At 37.6% G+C, this 18,650-nt stretch overlaps 1 protein-coding gene across 7 annotated transcripts in view; it reads right to left on the bottom strand.

Annotated features, from left to right (window-relative positions):
- SGSM2 (small G protein signaling modulator 2) overlaps positions 1–18,650 on the bottom strand; it is a 337,147-nt gene that overhangs the window by 25,845 nt on the left and 292,652 nt on the right. For all 7 annotated transcript variants that reach the window (XM_075854221.1, XM_075854215.1, XM_075854216.1 and 4 more), the window contains 7 exons: positions 16,771–16,924; positions 16,381–16,445; positions 10,939–11,084; positions 7,331–7,459; positions 6,281–6,463; positions 1,574–1,981; positions 1,267–1,391 (listed from right to left, as the gene is read on the bottom strand). In XM_075854221.1, coding sequence (XP_075710336.1) covers positions 1,267–1,391; positions 1,574–1,981; positions 6,281–6,463; positions 7,331–7,459; positions 10,939–11,084; positions 16,381–16,445; positions 16,771–16,924 — 1,210 coding nt within the window. The remainder of the gene's footprint in view (positions 1–1,266; positions 1,392–1,573; positions 1,982–6,280; positions 6,464–7,330; positions 7,460–10,938; positions 11,085–16,380; positions 16,446–16,770; positions 16,925–18,650) is intronic.

Genomic DNA, 18,650 nt, shown 5'->3' with positions numbered 1-18,650 from the left:
AAAAAATGTTTCCTCGTAGAAATATGGTAATTATTTGCTTGTAATGGCACCCCCTGGTGTTCAAATGTACAGGTCTCTGCACGTCATTCTAGAGAATGTCAGAATGTCAGATGTGCATGCATAGTACAATACAGTTAAAGATATACCTGTTAGACTTATGCCTTACTTCTGCATCTCATAGTACACAGACCTTATTAAGAAGTAAGGGTTACAGCCATTAGATAACCTCCTCACTAGTCCGTGCTGCTCTCCACCTTCTCAGGGACAGAGATAAGAACGATCTATCGTTCAGCACAAGCAGTGAAGTGCTTATCTAGTGGCTTTTTTCCTCACTGCTTTCAGTCTGTATAGTATATATATAGTCTTACTGCCCATGCTGGGCTTTATTTCTCTCTGTTTGTTTCACTGATAAGACCAGAAGCTGCACGTCTAATAGAGCTTTACTAGAATGACGCGCAGAGACCTATACATTTGAACACCAGGGGGTGCTTTTACAAGCAGATAATTGCCATATTTCTGTGAGGAAACAATTTTTTTTAAAAAAGCAATACTTCACAAAGTTACTCTAAAATGTATATTGAGTTTATATATTGCCATTTCTATTGATGGGACAATCCCTTTAATGAAAAGGTCTGTTTATTGTATTAAAAATTTCAGATATCAATCAAAGAGTTCTCATCGGTAGAGATAATCACAGCTTGCAAATATGATGGTGAAATGTGAAGCGCTCTGGTCTTGCAACCTCCCTTGAACCCAGTAAACAGAGGCAGAGATTTCAATAATGATTTCTGGGATATTTATGCAAACAAGATATTAATATTTACTGTTCAAGTAAGCTGGCACACTGACATTTCTAAGAATTTTAACCTGTGCTGATGAGGATGAGCAGGCTGAAACTGATCTGTCTATAATGTATGTTGTATGTCAGATGTGTTTGAAATACGCTATGAGTGGGGTAATGACTAAAAGGGCAGACATGTAAATGACATCTCACTGAGTATAACCGTAAGGTCCCTTTATTTACTCAATTTTCTACCTCCGTTGATAGAATTAGAAGTACAGCAGTGGGAATAATAGTGGAGGGAGGACAACACACATTGTAAAAGAATTATAGTATAAATTAATACAGATAATTACTATTATAGTATACAATGGTTACCATTTACTAATACTCCCAAAGGAACCCTTTACTTTTTTCTTACATGGTGGAAAAATGTCAGATTTTACATTACAAATGATATATTAAGGTGCCCAGGAATTATGTACCTGCACATGATGTTCCGAAGCTTTTCTAAATTATCTGGCGTGAAATACCAGTAATTCCTATCACATCTCTGGACGTCTTTATCAATTCGATGCAAGTTTAAGGCAATAGTATCCAATAATTCTATCTAATAGAGAGAGCATAACCTTAATAAATAAACAAACCACAACAATCCAAGCAAAATTTATATGGAAAATAGGATTTTATGAAAATGTATTATATGACATAACTGCAGTACGAATGGCCAATCAAATGACACGGGCCACTTTAGTGTAGAATGTCATTAGCAGCATGTCTACCACCACTTACTGTATACGAAGTAGGGCACATGGAAGAGATGTCCTCAGAATTATTTAAGTACTCTAGCTGGGAGCACAGCTGCTCTTCACATACAGAATCCTGCATCTTGAGGACTCCCTTGTTTTTTCGTGCTGAACCCAAACTCAATTCTGTCCTATCAGACTCTGTGCTTGATTCTTCTTCCTCAAAGCATATGCTTTGCTGATCATCGATGCTGGAAAGTATCCCAGAGGTCACAGAGTAATTTCGAGAAGAGGGAAGACCAGAATCTGGAGAGTCAAACTCCACTGACTGCTGTGGTTCAGCTGCCACCATAGCAGATGGGGTACCAGCTGTAGTGATGATCGTGGACGTTTTATCGCTCCGACATTTCAGATCTCTGTCTGTCACATCTATTTCTTCTGTAGACATAAACACCTGACAAACACATAAACATTAACAGGTGAAATAAGGATTAAATAGAGATTGAATTACATTTGCTAGTTAGGATAATAGGGTTAAGTCTATATTAGCATCTCGCAGCATATTTTAAAAGGGTTTGTCCTCCTTCACAACTAAAAGTTTTAATTGTCCCAATGCCATTAAAATGAAAAATAAAGCAACTTTGCAATAGGTCTCAATTAAGCTTTTCTAGTCGTTTTTTTTTCTACTTCTCCTGTGTCTCCATGGTAAGAGACTACAAACAAACCCTGTATAGTCTGATTCTGCAGTCATACTTCCTTCCACTTGTCCCCTACTTTATGCTAATGTACGGCCAGTAGGTTAGCAAGAAGTAAATTACAGATAGGGAGTATGACTGCAGACTTGAACAACACAGATTTGGTTGTTGTCTGTTACCATGGAGACACATTGTTTGCATAGAAGCTATAGAAACAAAACAATAGATTTTTTAATTAAGACCTATTGCAAAGTTGCTTAACTTCTCATTTTAGATGCAAACTTGGGAAAACTAGCAAAGGTGGACATAGCCTTTAAAGAGGCTCTGTCACCACATTATATGTGCCCTATCTCCTACATAAGGAGATTGGCGCTGTAATTTAGATGACAGCAGTGCTTTTTATTTAGAAAAACAATCTATTTTTACCACGTTATTAGCGATTTTAGCTTTATGCTAATTAGTTTCTTAATGCCCAAGTGGGCGTGTTTTTACTTTAGACCAAGTGGGCGTTGTACAGAGGAGTGTATGACACTGACCAATCAGTGACCAATCAGCGTCATGCACTTCTCTCCATTCTTTTACTCTGCGCATAGTGACACTGTGTTGTTCACTATGTGCTGTCTTATACTGACACATTAACGTTACTGAAGTGTTTAGACTGTGAATAGACATTCCTTCCAGCCAGGACGGGATGTATATTCACAATCCCGACACTTCGGTAACGTTTCTGTCGTACTTACAGCAGAGCAAGCGTAATCTCTGCTGTAAGTACCACACAAACGTTAACGAAGTGTCGGGATTGTGAATAGACATCCCGTCCTGGCTGGAAGGAATGTCTATTCACTGTCAAGACACTTCAGTAACGTTAATGTGTCAGTATAAGACAGCACATAGTGAACAACGCAGTGTCACTATGCGCGGAGTAAATGAATGGAGAGAAGTGCATGACGCTGATTGGTCAGCGTCATACACTCCTCTGTACAACGCCCACTTGGTCTAAAGTAAAAACGCGCCCAGTTGGGAATCAATAAAGTAATTAGCATAAAGCTAAAATCGCTAATAACGTGGTAAAAATAGATTGTTTTTCTAAATAAAAAGCACTGCTGTTATCTACATTACAGCGCCCATCTCATTATGTAGAAGATAGGGCACTTATAATGTGGTGACAGAGCCTCTTTAAGTGCTACATTTTTTGTTCCTGAAGAGATTTAATAGGAAATAGTAAAAGTCAGATGTGACTCCATTGCAGTGATCTTCTGAAGTACCTTGGGCTCAAACAAAGCGCCATCATCTAGCTATACAGAAGAAAAGATTGACTACTTTTAGTTTTATTGCAAGCACCATTGCTCACACAAGACATATTTTAATGAACAGTAATGGGTTACTCATGAAAAGTGATAAAGTTCAGCAGCAAGTGATACTTATAGTCTCAGATTGGGTTATCTACTGGGCCCTAATCATGTCAGATTTTTGGCTTTTCGGAAAATATCCTATTCCTGATCTGACCCTCGGATCATGAGTCTATGAGTTGGCTAGTTACTGTAGCAGCCGAGCATGGATCAAGGTGTATTTGGAGCCATGACGTCATCAGTATGGCTCTCACATAATATGTTTGATGTATTTGATGTCCCAATGGATGTATTGCAGCAGCAAACTCTGCCAAGTCACCTTAGGCTAAACAGTCATTATCAATAAGTACACAATATTTTTAAGCACTTATCTATGAATGTCGTTCTAATGAGTATCAGACACAAATAAATGGCCTCGCATAAACTGCGAAACATAAATTACCGGAAGCTACTCAGTTCAATCATATAATAATCCTAAAATTAAATGTCACTGAATGAGAATTATTTGTATGCTGAATTTTACATATGACTGAATTTGTAATTCAGATTCAGATTAAATGAAGATTAAATCACGGCCTCCAGTAGTGATTAACAACAAGCCTGGAGAACGTTAGTACCTCCAAATAAATAATAAATTGCAGTATTCTTCCTGTACGGTTGTTGTTTGTAGCTCAAGTCTGGCATCTCCTTCAACCTTCTTTAACCCCTTTAGGTTGCAGCTATTTTGGGCCTCAAGGAAGCAGCAACTTTTTTTTTATTTATTTATTAATGCGCTCCATAACTTTTACATTTTTCTGTCAACATAGCCATATGATGAAATATTTTTTGCAGGACGAGTTGTATTTTTTAGGCCTCACGAACGTTTTCACGGTCCGTGCATGGACCAGGAGCCCGCACCGCAGAAAGAACGGACATGTCTTATTACGGCCGTGTTCTGCGGTCTGGGCTCATTGAAAATAATGGCCGCCGCCATGTGCACGGCCCGCGATTTGCGGGCGACTCGCGGCTGTCACTCCGTGGCTGGCCGACCAGAAAATCACGGCCGTGCACATGGCTACGCTCGTGTGCATGAGGCCTTAATGTCACGATTGTGGGGTACATATAATATTTTTAAAAAACTTTTAAATAGATAATGCTTGGTGAAATTAAAAGTAAACAGCAATTTCGCCATTATTTTAGTTTTTTTGTTTTACGATGAGTATGGTAAAAACGACATGTTAACTTTATTCTGTGTGTTGTTACGATTACAGCTATACTGAATTTATATTGTTTTTTTTATGTTTTACTACGTAATACTTTTATTTTTTTGAAATCATTCGGTCTTGTTTCGCCACATTCTAAGAGCTATAACTGTGTGAGGGCTTTTTTTTGTTTGCAGAACAAGTTGTATTTTTCAATGCCACCATTTCAGGGTACATATAAATTGTTGATTAACTTTTATTAACTTTTTTTGGAAGGGAATTGTAAAAAAGAAAAACAGAATTTCTACCATTGTTTTTTGCGCATAAAATGTACGTCATTCCACATGCTGTATAAAAAAAACATGTTACCTTTATTTTATGGGTCTGTACAATTATAGCAATACCAAATATGTTTTGTTTTTTTTCCGGTTTTACTACTTTTGCAGTATGATAGCACATTTAATTAAAAAAAAAAGTCATTTTTATGATGTTTAACCAGATGCCGTGGTCAATAGAGAGAAAGAGAGGAGCCTCGGTCAACCCATTGCCCCCAACAATATGCAATTGTGGGGTGCCAATAGCTGTCATGGCAACCTGGGGGTCTTCATCTGTCATTAAAAGAAGGCTTAATAGGAGCCGGTAAAAATTACAGTACACTGCAATGCATAGGTATTGCAGTGTATTGTACCAGTGATCTGACGATCGCTTGCTTAAGTCCCCTAGGGAAACTAAATAAAACGTACAAAAAAATAAAAAATATTAAAATAATAAAAAAAAACACTTTTCCAATCTTTACCCTAAAGTAATGTAAAAAAAAAATAAAAAATGCACATAATTGCTATCGGCGCGTCCGCAAAAGTCAGAACAATTCTAATATATCTCTATTTAACCAGCAGGATGAACGCTGTCAAAATATAAATATATAGAAAAGCAAACTCAGCAGCCCGTCATTTACCAGCAAGTGGGCAGGGGGATGCAAGAAGAGGTGGGGGAAGCCTTTGCTTCCATAGAACATCATTGAGCCTTGGGAGCCCATGAACCTGCCACCGATTGTGCTACCTTGGACCCCATTTGGTCAATACTAACTACTGCACTCCGGGAACACCCCGCAAGACCTGTCATTTTGGAGAGATTCTAATCCAGCCATCATAATTTGGCCTTTGTCAAAGTCGCTAAAATCCTTATGCCTACCTATTTTACCTGCTTCCAACAGATCAACTGACTGTTCTTTTGCTGCCTACTATACCCTACCCCTTGACGTGCCATTGTAATGCGATAATCAATGTTACTCACTTCACCTGTCAGTGATTTTATTGTTATGGCTGAACGGTGAATATTTATTGTAGTATCATAACCGGCGGTTAAGATTATTCAATTCTGACAGTAAAGTTTGTCTAGGAAAAACAAAAAAGCCAACTTTCAAAGGTTAGAGGAAAATTTGTAGAAAACAATAATGTTATCCAAGCTTATGAAAAAATACAATGTTAATACAGTTCAAAGGTAAATAGTAAAAATTCAGGTATCTTACATCGTTACTAATGGTAGAGTCTCGATGAATCAGACGTTGCACATGACTGTCAATGCTACTACCAGATGATAACTTAGCATAAATGGCCGAGTGGGATTCCTTCTCCCGCTGCTTGACTATCACCTCACAGGCTTTCCATTCTGCCATCACCTTTTGGTACCTGGAAGCAATTGCTTCATCGACCTTGGGTTAAGGATAAAGACATTTATTGTTTTTGAATCCAATAATTTAAAAAAAAAAAGGCTATTAAATATATACACAAGAAAAGGTTTTGTTTTTGCAGTTAGTAATTTTATGCCAGCGCACTTGGGCTACACGCAAACTTTTTGTAGCAAGAAGGCCCCAGTTACAGTCCATAGGAATAAGTTAAAAGGGATTGTTTCAGTGGGACAATCCTTTTTCATATGCCCTATTAGGGGATATGGACATTATAAAGGGATCGCCAGGGGTTTCTGAGGCCGGACCCAAAAGGATTAGAGGATCACTGGGCCAGCTTGAACTGAAAAAGGTGTTGTCTCTTATGAGATTTTATTGAAAATATGACACAAAGTATATCAATGAGAAAAACATTAGCCCAAAAAAATAAAAAATAGACAGCACTCACGTCTTGATGCACACTATAAATATAGGGGTTTTTAATCTGGTCGTGCAATGTTTCGGCACAGCAACCTTTCGCAAGCACAGTTAACAAACAAGTGAACACAATATATATATATGTATATATATATATATATATATATATAGGCTAGTAATACCGCCCAGTAGGTGGAGCTTATACTTATATCAAAGGCGTATATGATAAACAACAATCATAGTGTAATGTGGGTATTATATAAACCTCTGTTAAATATCAGACTTGCCAGTAACATTGTGTAAAGTGCATTAATAAATTTAAAGTACCCACAAAAAAAAATACTTATTATGTAGAGTAAAACACATTTTTTTTATTTGCTTTTGTAAATATACCCACACAATGTAAACACCTTTTATTGTAATCGTTTTATAAGATTTACAAGCTTTGAGGGTGAAGAAAAAAAATTAAATACTTACTCGGTCCATTTCTTTCTTAGTCATGCCAAACTTGTAATGCCCAAGTAGAAAAGGCCAAACTTCTTTGCGGATATCATGTTCTACTCCTCCATAATACACCAACCTCAACAGCTCCATTTCCTTATAATTCTGTGTCACGGAACAAAGTAACAAAATATCCTGAGTATATTCCATTCCAAACAATTACCTGGGCTCAAAAAGTAACCTTTTTATATGAAGAGACACTTTTTTTCAATGCAGTCACCGGCCATTTTGTGCAACAGACCTACCTCTTACTTCTGGTCACCTGATGGGCAGCAAACACAAAACTACCCTTCACATTATGGTAATAGAAAAAACATTACTCAAAGACTCATCTCACCCTTGTTTTCACATAGTACCTGCTGAGAGTGTGCTAGACCAGCTCATTCCCAGCTTTTCTTGGAAAGATAATTCCTTCCGTAGCTCTATAATATGCCAGGCCAAAACTCCCCCTGTGTCATTACCCCTGAGAATGGAGTCTGTCACTGTTGTCTATGAGCTGTGGCTGGTATTGCAGCTTAGCCCCACAGCCAGCTTATATTAGCGGGGTAAACTCAAGCACTCCTTACTTTAGTATGCAAAAATTGAATTTATTTAGAATGAGGCAAAAAGTAACGTTTCAGCCACAGTTTGGCCTTTGTCAAACACTATTGCCGCTGGTCAATAGAAAAATTACAGATACATGCTGGTATATAACGCTTTGGGCTGTGTGGTAACTTGTACCATTGGAACGCGTCTATTGACCAGCGGCAATAGTGTTTGACAAAGGCCAAACTGTGGCCGAAACGTTACTTTTTGCCTTATTCTAAATAAATTAAATTTTTGCATACTAAAGTAAGGAGTGCTTGAGTTTACCTCTTCAAGATTTACGGGGTGGGAACCCTACCCATAGCACCCAAAAGAACCTGCAGAGTGCAACAGATTTTGATTTTCAGCTTATATTAGCAGGGGAAGTTTTATACCACCATCATTTTTCCTGAAGGAATCGCTGCAGGGAAAATGCAGTGTATTATGTTTTCTGTTCAAATAAGTAGGCAACCACGTAATAAATGCTCAGGTCGTCTCCACCTGGGGGTTGCTTTAGCTTCTCAGCACTTTTTTTGGGCAAATAGGGGGGGGGGAGTTGAGAGCGGAAGACCAATGCATGCCTTTGAAAGTGACAGCCATATAATAGCCCTAATATTTTGATCCATGAGGTCCTGTGTATCTCCAGGTCCCATTTTACAACAGACCTTTAAAGAATTGGTTACAAAATGATACAGTCAGCAAAGTCTCCATAATCTCGGACTTAAAACTGAGAAGCGTTGTACACATTTTTCTCAACAAGAAAGATAAATCTAACGTGTAATGTTTGAAGATGCCCCCGCATTCACTTTTTAATAGGATGCCTTGTATCAAATATAATGTAGCAAATTCATCTTGTCGGAAAAGTATATTAAAAAAAAAGTGTAAAGTAAGGAGAGGATACTGCACAAAATGATTTATGACCTGTATACAAATAGAAGAAAAAATGATCGGTTTTTATCCTGGCAAAAGAACAAGACACTGAAAAGAAGTTAATGTAAAAGTTTAGGGATTTCAAATAGTGAACAAGCTTGAAGTGTTTCGTAGATTCAGAATCATCACAACTATAGTCTGCCACACATAGACACATAAAACATTGACATCTCATGACAGAGTATCGTGAGATCATGTTCTTTTAAAAGCTGTTAATCTGGCGCTAAACACATCACATGACATTTTGGGATAAGAGGAAAGGTAAGGAAGGACACTATTTTGAGACTGTACTCCACATGTACTGTAAGTGCTCATTTCTAATCTGTCTATCTTTTCTACAATAATTACATTTTATAATATGTTTTATGCACAAGCAACAACAGTACTGCTGAATTATTATGTGTGCATTCTTGTAAGCTCAGTTATTAGATTTCCATTACACTCCTGTCTTCAGTTTGAGTCAGTAAGTAGCTTTCTAATAGCTACCATTGTCTGCCATTTCAGCTCTTGTGTAAATTAGCTGCTCTGTCATCCGCCAACACAGAATTTTCTCCATCTCTTAGCTACCCTAGACAGTCAGTCATAGGGTAAGTACAGTATGTGCAGTGCAAGTAAATGCTTGAGTCAATGTTTGCTTGTAATGTGTAGGGCATCATCTGGTATGCATACATTAGAAATGTGTCAGACAGACCAGTGTTTTCACTCTTTAATACTGCCTACAAGTTTGTAAAAATGTATTTCTTCTTTTGCTAAGCCTGAGACATACCTGCATTGAAATAATCTTAAAACGTACCTAACTTTATAGGCGACTTTTCAAAATAAGATGTCATTTGTGTGTACATGAGGAATAACAATATTTCTGGCCATTATATGACTTGTATATGGAATTTTTGCTTCCCCTCCCCTCTCCATAGATTCCATAAGCAACGTCTGGGTCTCTCCTGCCATGTTCCCTCTTCCTGCTTCCGTCTCTCCTCTCCCTAGACTTCTATGGGAAAAGTCTGGATCTGTGTTTCCCTGCTCCCTCTTTCTTCTCCCCCTCTCTCCTCTATAGACTTCTGTGGGCAGCAACATCTATGTCTCCCTTTCTATGTTCCCACCTCCTACTTCCCCTCCCCTCTCCATAGACTTCTATGGGCAGCAGCATCTGTGTGTGTGTGTGTGTGTGTGTGTATCTCTTTGCTCTGTCCTCCTGCTCCCGTTACTCTCTCCATAGACTTCTCTTGGCAGGCTGTGAAGAGACCCCCCCCCCCACACACACACACTTGGTGCAGTAACTTTCCTCTACTCTGTAACTAGAGATGGATTTTCTTTTGAAGGAAGACAGCTAGTGGCAGTAACTTCACACAGAATTTGCATGGATAAAACAGCAACATTTTAAAAGTAAGTAAATAACAAAGTTGATATATATCAGGTACACTATTAGATTAGCATAAGTTGTTTAAAATGTTAGTGTCCATTTTAAAAAAAAGGTCGCCATCTTTTCTTGTGAGCCACCTAACATGAGGTCAACTATAATACCTGAATTAAAATATGGTCCTGAACAGTGATATTGGGGCCTAAATAGATCATCAGCAGCTACACAAATTTCTCTGATAGTTTGCTACAATGTATCATTCTAGAGTCCAGGCTCTTTCCCTCACAGGGATTGCCTAGACTGGATACAGTTGTCTCCACTTCTCAGTTCACAGCAGGGCTAGCTTTGTAAACAAAATTGTACCTTTTGATTAACTGACGAGGATAAGGAACTGAAACAAAAAAGTATATTAGAAAGCTGGATAACTTTTCATATAAAAAGTTATCAAGCTTTATTTAAATTCAACCGGAAACCCATTAATCCCCTTCTTCTCTGACATCCTTTCTTCCTTCAAACTGTCAGAATTCCTCTGTGTAGCAGCTATTCTCCTAATCCATCTTACTCATGCAACTAGGCCTGTAACATGAGCTTATATACTGTACATTAAATACACTGTACAGTAAATATGAGTTAATCACAATTGCAATGTATTAAAAGATTTTTACGGTGACATTAATAACCAGGTAAAAAAAAGAATGTGATAAGGTAAGATAGATAGAGCGATCTAGTTTACCTTCATGTCCTTCTGATATTTGCTCCACACTTCTTTGGTTAAGCCACCAGATGCATCAGTGGGTTTGTCAGGTGAAATTATTGAGTGATGAACAAGGGCCGAGAGATGTGTTCGAACAGTGGACAAATGACGACAGTAAGCAAGCCCTGCAGAGAAACAGCACAGGAAGAAACTTAATCACATGTTGCCAAGTAACATGTTAGATAATGCAATAATTATTCATAATTAAAACAGACATGAGTTCTTGAACATTGTTTAGCTAACCGGCTTAAAGGTATAAAGAGGTAAACTAAATAAAAAGTGAAATCCGAATTGCTAAAGGTATAAGAAGAGCTTTAGCTTTTGCGATTGAAGGAAAATTCTTAAAATGGGAAGAATACATTGTTAGGTTTGTAATACCTGTAAATTAATTATTTCGGTTTTGTCAAATTTTTCATTTTTTTGAAAAAGTGATATGGGTGTGGTCTGGAGTACACTTTTTTTTTTTTTTTAAATGTTTTTGGATGACCCATGACAATACGGTATAATAATCATTATTCTATGCTAAATTGAATGATTATGGAGAAGAAAAACGAAATTTTATGAAAAAGTGGGAGGAAAATTTTGTGAGAGTTTTGGCTACAGAAGCCTGATCTAAAATATGTACAGAGTTAAGCAGAGGCAGTAGACAGAATTCAGTTTTTAAAACTTCATTAAAAGTTTTGCAAAAAGCCTTTCTAAGGCATCAAAAATTAAGCAAAATATACCCACGGTATGAGAATAAGTGTTTTAGAGAGTGTGGAGAGATAGGAACCATGTTTCACATGTTGTGGAGTCGCCCAGTAGTGCAAGAGTTTTTGAAAAATATTTCAGATGTAATTGTGAACATTTTTAAGAAAAGAATGGAACACTTGCTAATTGGTTTTCTGTTGGGTAGTGAACAGGATGGATGGTCTAACAATGATGATACATTTCTACAGTATGTTATAATGGCCTCAAGAGTATATTTGGCTAAAAATTTTGAAAAATAGTAATTTAATAAATACAACCAGTATATTTTATGTCTCCAAAAAAATAGAAGTAATTAGTTTTGATAGAAGAACAAGTTTAGAGAGAATTTGGGGACCCTGTTTCAGTTTCACAAGTAGCGGCTACAAAAAAATAGTCAATCTATTGTAGAGAGTTGAGGAGGGACTTTATTTGCTTTGTGGTGGGGGGTTATGACATGTTTATTTGATTATTTGTAATATTATATTTATATAAAAATCAAAGGAAAATGTAAACAAAAAAAGTTTTTATTCATTTTATACACAATAAAACTTTATATTGCGACCTATGTAATTTTGTAACACAATTATTGCTACATAAATGAGTATATACTAAAAAGTCCTTCAATCAGATGTAAACGGGACTTGCAAGGGTAGTAGAGGGAATTGAGGAAAACAATGCTCTTAAATGGAATATGTAGTTATCACTTTGTTTTTTCAGGGTACATCACAATTTTTATTGAACAATGATAAAGATGAACCAACAAAAACATAATGAAAATAGAAATGACCTGCAGAACCGGGCAAGGGTAGCATGTCAAATATAGCCAAGTTTTATCCTTGCTAAGGAATCCTCGTTCCAAGGTGAACAAAGAGACAGTGGATTAATAGGAAAGACGAAAAAATTATCGCCCAGCGTTCTTTACTGGCAAGGATTTGTTATTGCTTTGCCTTTATGCCAAGAATATTTGAGTAGACTAAAATCCCTACTAGAAAAGTGACGGATCTTGTTACTGATGTCTTCTGAGGAATTGCTCACCAGGTTCTGAAGAAGTGCCTTAGATCAACAAAGTACTGGGTTGTGGGTTTACTACCCGTACAGCGTCTCTTCAGTATCTGCTGAATCTTCTGCTACTGGTCTTTTTGGAATTATTTGATTATTGGATGCCGATTAAAAAAAAAAATCTCTTTGCATTGCTTTCTATTCTCTATCCAAATACTGAATGAAATATAAAATTATGTATGACCTAGTTTTATTATTTTTCAATTTCTTCCAAAGTTGGTAAAAACATATAAAATTATGTGCAGTGTATATTTTCTTGCATGAGTAGCACATAGAGCACAATATTCAGTTTCCAGTTTCTTAACTAGTCCGTTCACGTATTGAGATTTCTAATTAATTTCCAATGTTTTAAAAAATAACAGTAGACACGACAGTAACGGAAAAATACTGGAACAAATCATGCATAATATTTGTATCGCACGGTAAAACAATGAATAAATATATTTAAAGAAGCAGCATTTGAATAAGCCAATTTTGTGAGATGTCGCTGCTGTAACAATGAGTCATTTCTTTGCTAAAGTCAAAACTAAAGAGGCAACAGAAAAACAGATTTTTGTTTTCAAATGAAACCATCAATCTGTTTTCTAAGACCACCAAACTGGTGTTTAATTTCAGTATTGGACTTCCGTCTGGATGGCATTTAAAATGAATGTTACACACAGAAGCGCTGTAATGATTTGCAGATATTTGTTTAAAAAAAAAGTCAACCTTAGGCCATGCTCACGCGTAGCGAAAAAACACTGCAGAATTTCCATCTGGAATTTCTGTGCGAAAGTTCTGCAGCGTATACAGTAGCAACAAATGGTATGAGATTTCCACAAATCTCATCCACATGCTCCAAAAAAAAAAACTACACAAAAGATGTTTGGAAATTGACTAGCTGTATGGATTTTCCGTCCGCGGCATGTCAATTTATGTTGCAAAAACGCTGCGGAATTTCCGCAAAGAACTTCCAGACAGAAATTCCACAGCGTTAACGCTATGTGTGAACATGGCTTATAATTGAGAACACTTGAAGTGGCAGCTGCACATGGGCAAAACCACTACCATATGCAATGGCGAATTGCCATCCAGTGGCGAATTGCCAGACGATGTTGAGGAAAAACAGAGCAGCAGCCACACAGGGCCAACACCACGCCTACATTCTCTAATGGCAACACGTTTTTGCCGGTAACACCAGAAAAATTGCTTGGTCTTTCGCCAAGTGGGTGTGAATACAGCCCCATCCAGCTGCTGCTCCATGTGTTCTCATCCTAATAAAAAATAATATTAGGCTAAATATGTTGCACACCTTCTGCTCCTAGTTAGGCAAATACATCTAGTTGTCTGCTGGGAGAATTTTTAACATGCACAACTACTTCAAAACCCTCCATAATAGTGTAATGTAGAGCAGTAAAGCTCAGTGCACATCATGTTTTGGTCCTACGTTTAGCATTTACATTGGGAAACCTCCCAACGTACACGCTAAACGTGTCCATATGGCTCTATTAGCGTATTAGTCTTTTGGCCTCCATCGGCTGATATATGTTAGTATATATTAGACAGCATTAGTAAATGTGGGCCATTGTACTTAGTGGGTTCAGCACATGAGGTAACACTAGGGCCCACATTTTCTAATGCTGCTAATAGATAGACAGCGTAAACTTAGACCAGGCAGGCACAAAATGAGCAAAAATGTATAACCGTGGGGTATGCTGCATTATCATTTTGCTACATCTTGCATGATCTGTTAGACACTTTTCTCTTCTTTATACCACTTTTGATTTGGCTTATTTTGTGCCAGTATACGAGTCTGAGATCAGCATATGCAATGCCAGAGTCCGATGGAGTAGTGTAAAGGACGCCATCATTGGACTCTGGAGCAGTAAAACCACATTTTCTCGAGGAATAAATTACGCTTCACTATCTAGCGGCCTGATGGACAAATCTAAGTTTGCCTGTCACAGCCTAATTTTTAGCAGCTTTTACTCCACTACGCAATGCTAAACTCTCTTACTGCATCCTCATGTTAATAAAGTCGATTGTAATTCCTTGTTTTGTACAGAATAACAGGTTTAAGCTTTGCTAACACAAGTATTTTATATTTCCCTGGGTTTCACATATTGTGAAATGTATGAAGTGCACTGGCATTTGAAAAGTTCAACTCTAGGTTCAAAATGATCAAAATGAAACAGCTTCAAAAAAACACGTCAGCCTATTGTTGTTTTGTCAAATGAAGGTTATTTCATGCGTCACACAGCTAAGAAACAGAAGATTTCAAACAAAGGTGTCCGCTAATGTCTTGGGAGAAGAGGGAAAACTGGACCTAACCAGGACAGAACAATAATCAGATGGTTCAAATGGACAACTAGGTGTGGAGGGCAAGTAGATAACAGTTTCCTGTTTGAGAACAATCCCCTTGACAACAACACAGATCTGGTAGCCAAATACCAGTCTCAAAAGTAATGCCTTTCAAATAGGACATAAAAAAATGATGTACCCCCAACCACGAATGCTCACATCCTTATTTCCATTCTATTCCTAACTCATCACCCATGCTACCAGGCTATCCGCCTACCTGTTTTAGAGTTTGCACTTCTACAGGCACTTTCAAATTAAATTGACCAAGTTTTTTTTAATCTTGCAATAAAACAAATGTTAGTCTGCCTTAATTGGTACACGGATCATAGAAAAATGCTATTTTGATTGATGGACAGAACCGCTAGGAAAAAATGGTTACCCTGGATAGCCCCAGCCTCCCTTGTCAACTCATTGCTATGTATATAATTGGCCTGTATATTTTACCCTTCTGCCTATCCCATCCTCTGTCCTTACGTTCCTCTGCCCATCCCCTTTCTTTTCCAAGTGAGATTTTTTTCTCTATTCTGGACGGATATACCAAACTTCCTATGACAGTTTGTGGAAACCATGCTAGAATGTAATAAACACCAACGGCATGCATGCACTTTGTCTGGTCGATCCAACCTGACCTACTAAAGTCCTCTGTGTATATTTGCATTTGTCCAACATTTGTATGTCGGCTTGGTATTCCGGAAGATGGCCTAACTGCCAGAGGCGCAAAAAAAAAGCAAATGGCTGGAAATAGCCAAGAGAATGCAGAAAATAGAAGGTGAATGACTGGAAAAGTGTATTATGGATGGATGTATCTTCTGTATAAAGTAAGATTAAGAGCAATTGAAAGAATTTCAAAGGAATTTTTGATGCCTTTATCAGGTTGGTGAAATAATATGTATTGTTAGGGGGCAGCTTTGGTGCTGGTAAGGTGGGAGATTTACACAGTTCAATACATAATGAACCATGCAGGTCTCCACTCTATTTTAGAATGTCATCCTCTGTGGTCAGCATTCTATTTTACAATGTCATCCTCTGTGGTCAGCACTGTATTTTACAATGTCATTTTCTGTGGTCAGCACTCTATTGGTTAATAGGCAGTTTCATCGTGAAGAAGGGCAACAATCAGAAGCGAACTTCTACGCTGTGCAAAACTGTTTGGAAAATAAATAGAACCAGAGCAATGTCTGGTGGACTGGTCGAGGACAATCATTGGACCTCAACTCTATTGAGCTCTTGTGAGATGAGCTTCACACCAAGGAAATGGAAAGATGTATAAGGGAAAAAGGGATATTGACTTACATCCATAAAAAGCTCTGGAAACTATCTGTCTTTTCATGTTTTCACACAATAACTTAAGTGGTGACCTGTGGAAAGAAAATAATTTCAAAGTGAGCTGTATAAAGTTGGCCATACATTAGTGAATTCAGACGGTCATGTTTAAACGGCTTGTCCTTGTCTGTACACAACTGAACAAGGTGAGAACCCTTGTACTTCTAATTTACCGTCACACTATTGTCTAAAAATACTTTCCAAGGAAACACCATCTCTCCTTTTTGAATACAGATTTGTTTTATTGTTGGAACAGTGTCACCCATGTAGCTTCAGTAAAGTTCTTAATTCATAACTGTATTCAATGAACATCCAAACATTATACAAAATAGATCATAAATATGAGGTACTATGTCTCACCTGTCATGGACACAGGTACAGCAGCTCGAAATATCATACGGAGAGCTTCCCGTGGAGCAGGACAAGCACGATGATCCCTGACTACAGTACTCATTGAGCTGCCAGGGCAAAAGATTAGCACCAAATCCTTGCATCTCTATCAGATCTCTGGAGTCTGGAGAGACATATCAATCAAACATAGGACAGGATGAATCCAATACAAATAATGTTTGTCAGAAACGCTTGATTATTGATCACGATCTTACATTCAATAATGATGTATCTGCCATTTGTAACTGTCATCAACGTATCTCTTTGTTCAGTGAAGGTGTAACTAACTAAGCAGCACTACAGGGTATACGTATGTGAGTGTTGCCGAGAGAATATTGTAGTTTTTTTTTGGGTGGGTGGAGGGGGTTATAATAAAAAATAAGACTGTTAATATGTTTGTGCACATGCACGGAGATGAGTTCTAATAGTTTTCTTTTATTCATAATGACATTGACTAATCAACCCATAGTCTTCTCATCTTCAGTTCAGTGACTTGTAGAAAATAAAATGTATTACAAATGTCATAAATGTGTATTGTAACAGCTTACTCCAAGCAGAAATAATGAAAATGTGTTTTACAGTTACTGAGCTTGGTGCGGTCTATAAAGAATGTCATCACTCATTATATGCTAAATGTGTTTTTTAATTAACTATACCAAGTATTCTGTATGAACAATTACTCAATTGCATTGGGGTCAAGGGCTTCAAGTAAACTATAAAAACTTAAGATGGCCATACACATGAGATAAAATTAGGGCAAATATGCCAATTTTGTCGGTAATAGGTTTATAATCTCATGTGTATCGGGGCATTCCGACTATCCTCTAACAGAAGATTACGGGGGATAGAGATTGTGTATGTTGGATTTTAAAATGCCCAAAGTGTCTGGCAGCAGCTCTCCCCTTTGAAATATACGTGAACATTTGGCCGAGACAAGATGGAGTTGGGAGAAATAGCTGTCGGCAAGACATGCGTTCAACCAAAAGCTATCGCATGGGTATGGTCAGCTTAAGTCACCTCAGGAAGTAAGAATCTCCACCAAAAAGGGTGTTAGCATGTCAAATATTAGAACTTTTTGTAAACCATCTAGTTTACCCAAAATAAACGAATAGTAGTGCTTGTGTATAATCTCAGAAACTTTCAATATTCTGCTAATTTTCTTGGTGGGGACAGGCTGTCTAACACTCTCATGAAGATTACCCTCACAACCTGTTGTATGTGAGGGTATGTTCACACGCTGAGAGGCATTTACGTGTGAAAAGACAGACTGTTTACAGCTGCCTCGTTTCACACGTAAATGCTCCTCCTCGTAATTTACGAGGCGTCTGTGACGCTCGTAAATCTTGAGCTGTGCTTCATTGAGTTCAATGAAGAACAGCTCAAATTACGTGGCAAAGAAGTGCCCTGCACTTCTTTGCCGAGGCAGTCAATTTACGCGTCGTCGTTTGACAGCTGTCAAACGACGACGCGTAAATTACAGGTCATCTGCACAATACGTCGGCAAACCCATTCAAATGAATGGGCAGATGTTTGCCGACGTATTGTAGCCCTATTTTCAGGCGTAAAACTAGGCATAATACGCCTCGTTTACGCCTGAAAATAGGTCGTGTGAACCCAGCCTTAGGAGTGGGAGCTACTATTGCTCACAAGGAGGATTATAAACACCATTAAAAAGTATTCAGCCTTCATTTTTCTTTTAAGAGACTTTTGAATATTATATTTTTGGGCTTTTAGTCATTAGTTTGATCTGTTGCACCATAATAACGATAACAAGAAGTAGAATTCTAATTCTTTATATAAACATTATATAATTATAATACAATAAAAATATCTGATTGTTTATATAAACA

This window comes from Rhinoderma darwinii, chromosome 2 (genome assembly GCF_050947455.1).
Source record: "Rhinoderma darwinii isolate aRhiDar2 chromosome 2, aRhiDar2.hap1, whole genome shotgun sequence".
Classification (NCBI taxonomy): domain Eukaryota; kingdom Metazoa; phylum Chordata; class Amphibia; order Anura; family Rhinodermatidae; genus Rhinoderma; species Rhinoderma darwinii.
Note: the sequence above shows the minus strand (reverse complement) of the source record. Positions and strands in the feature narration are given on the sequence as shown.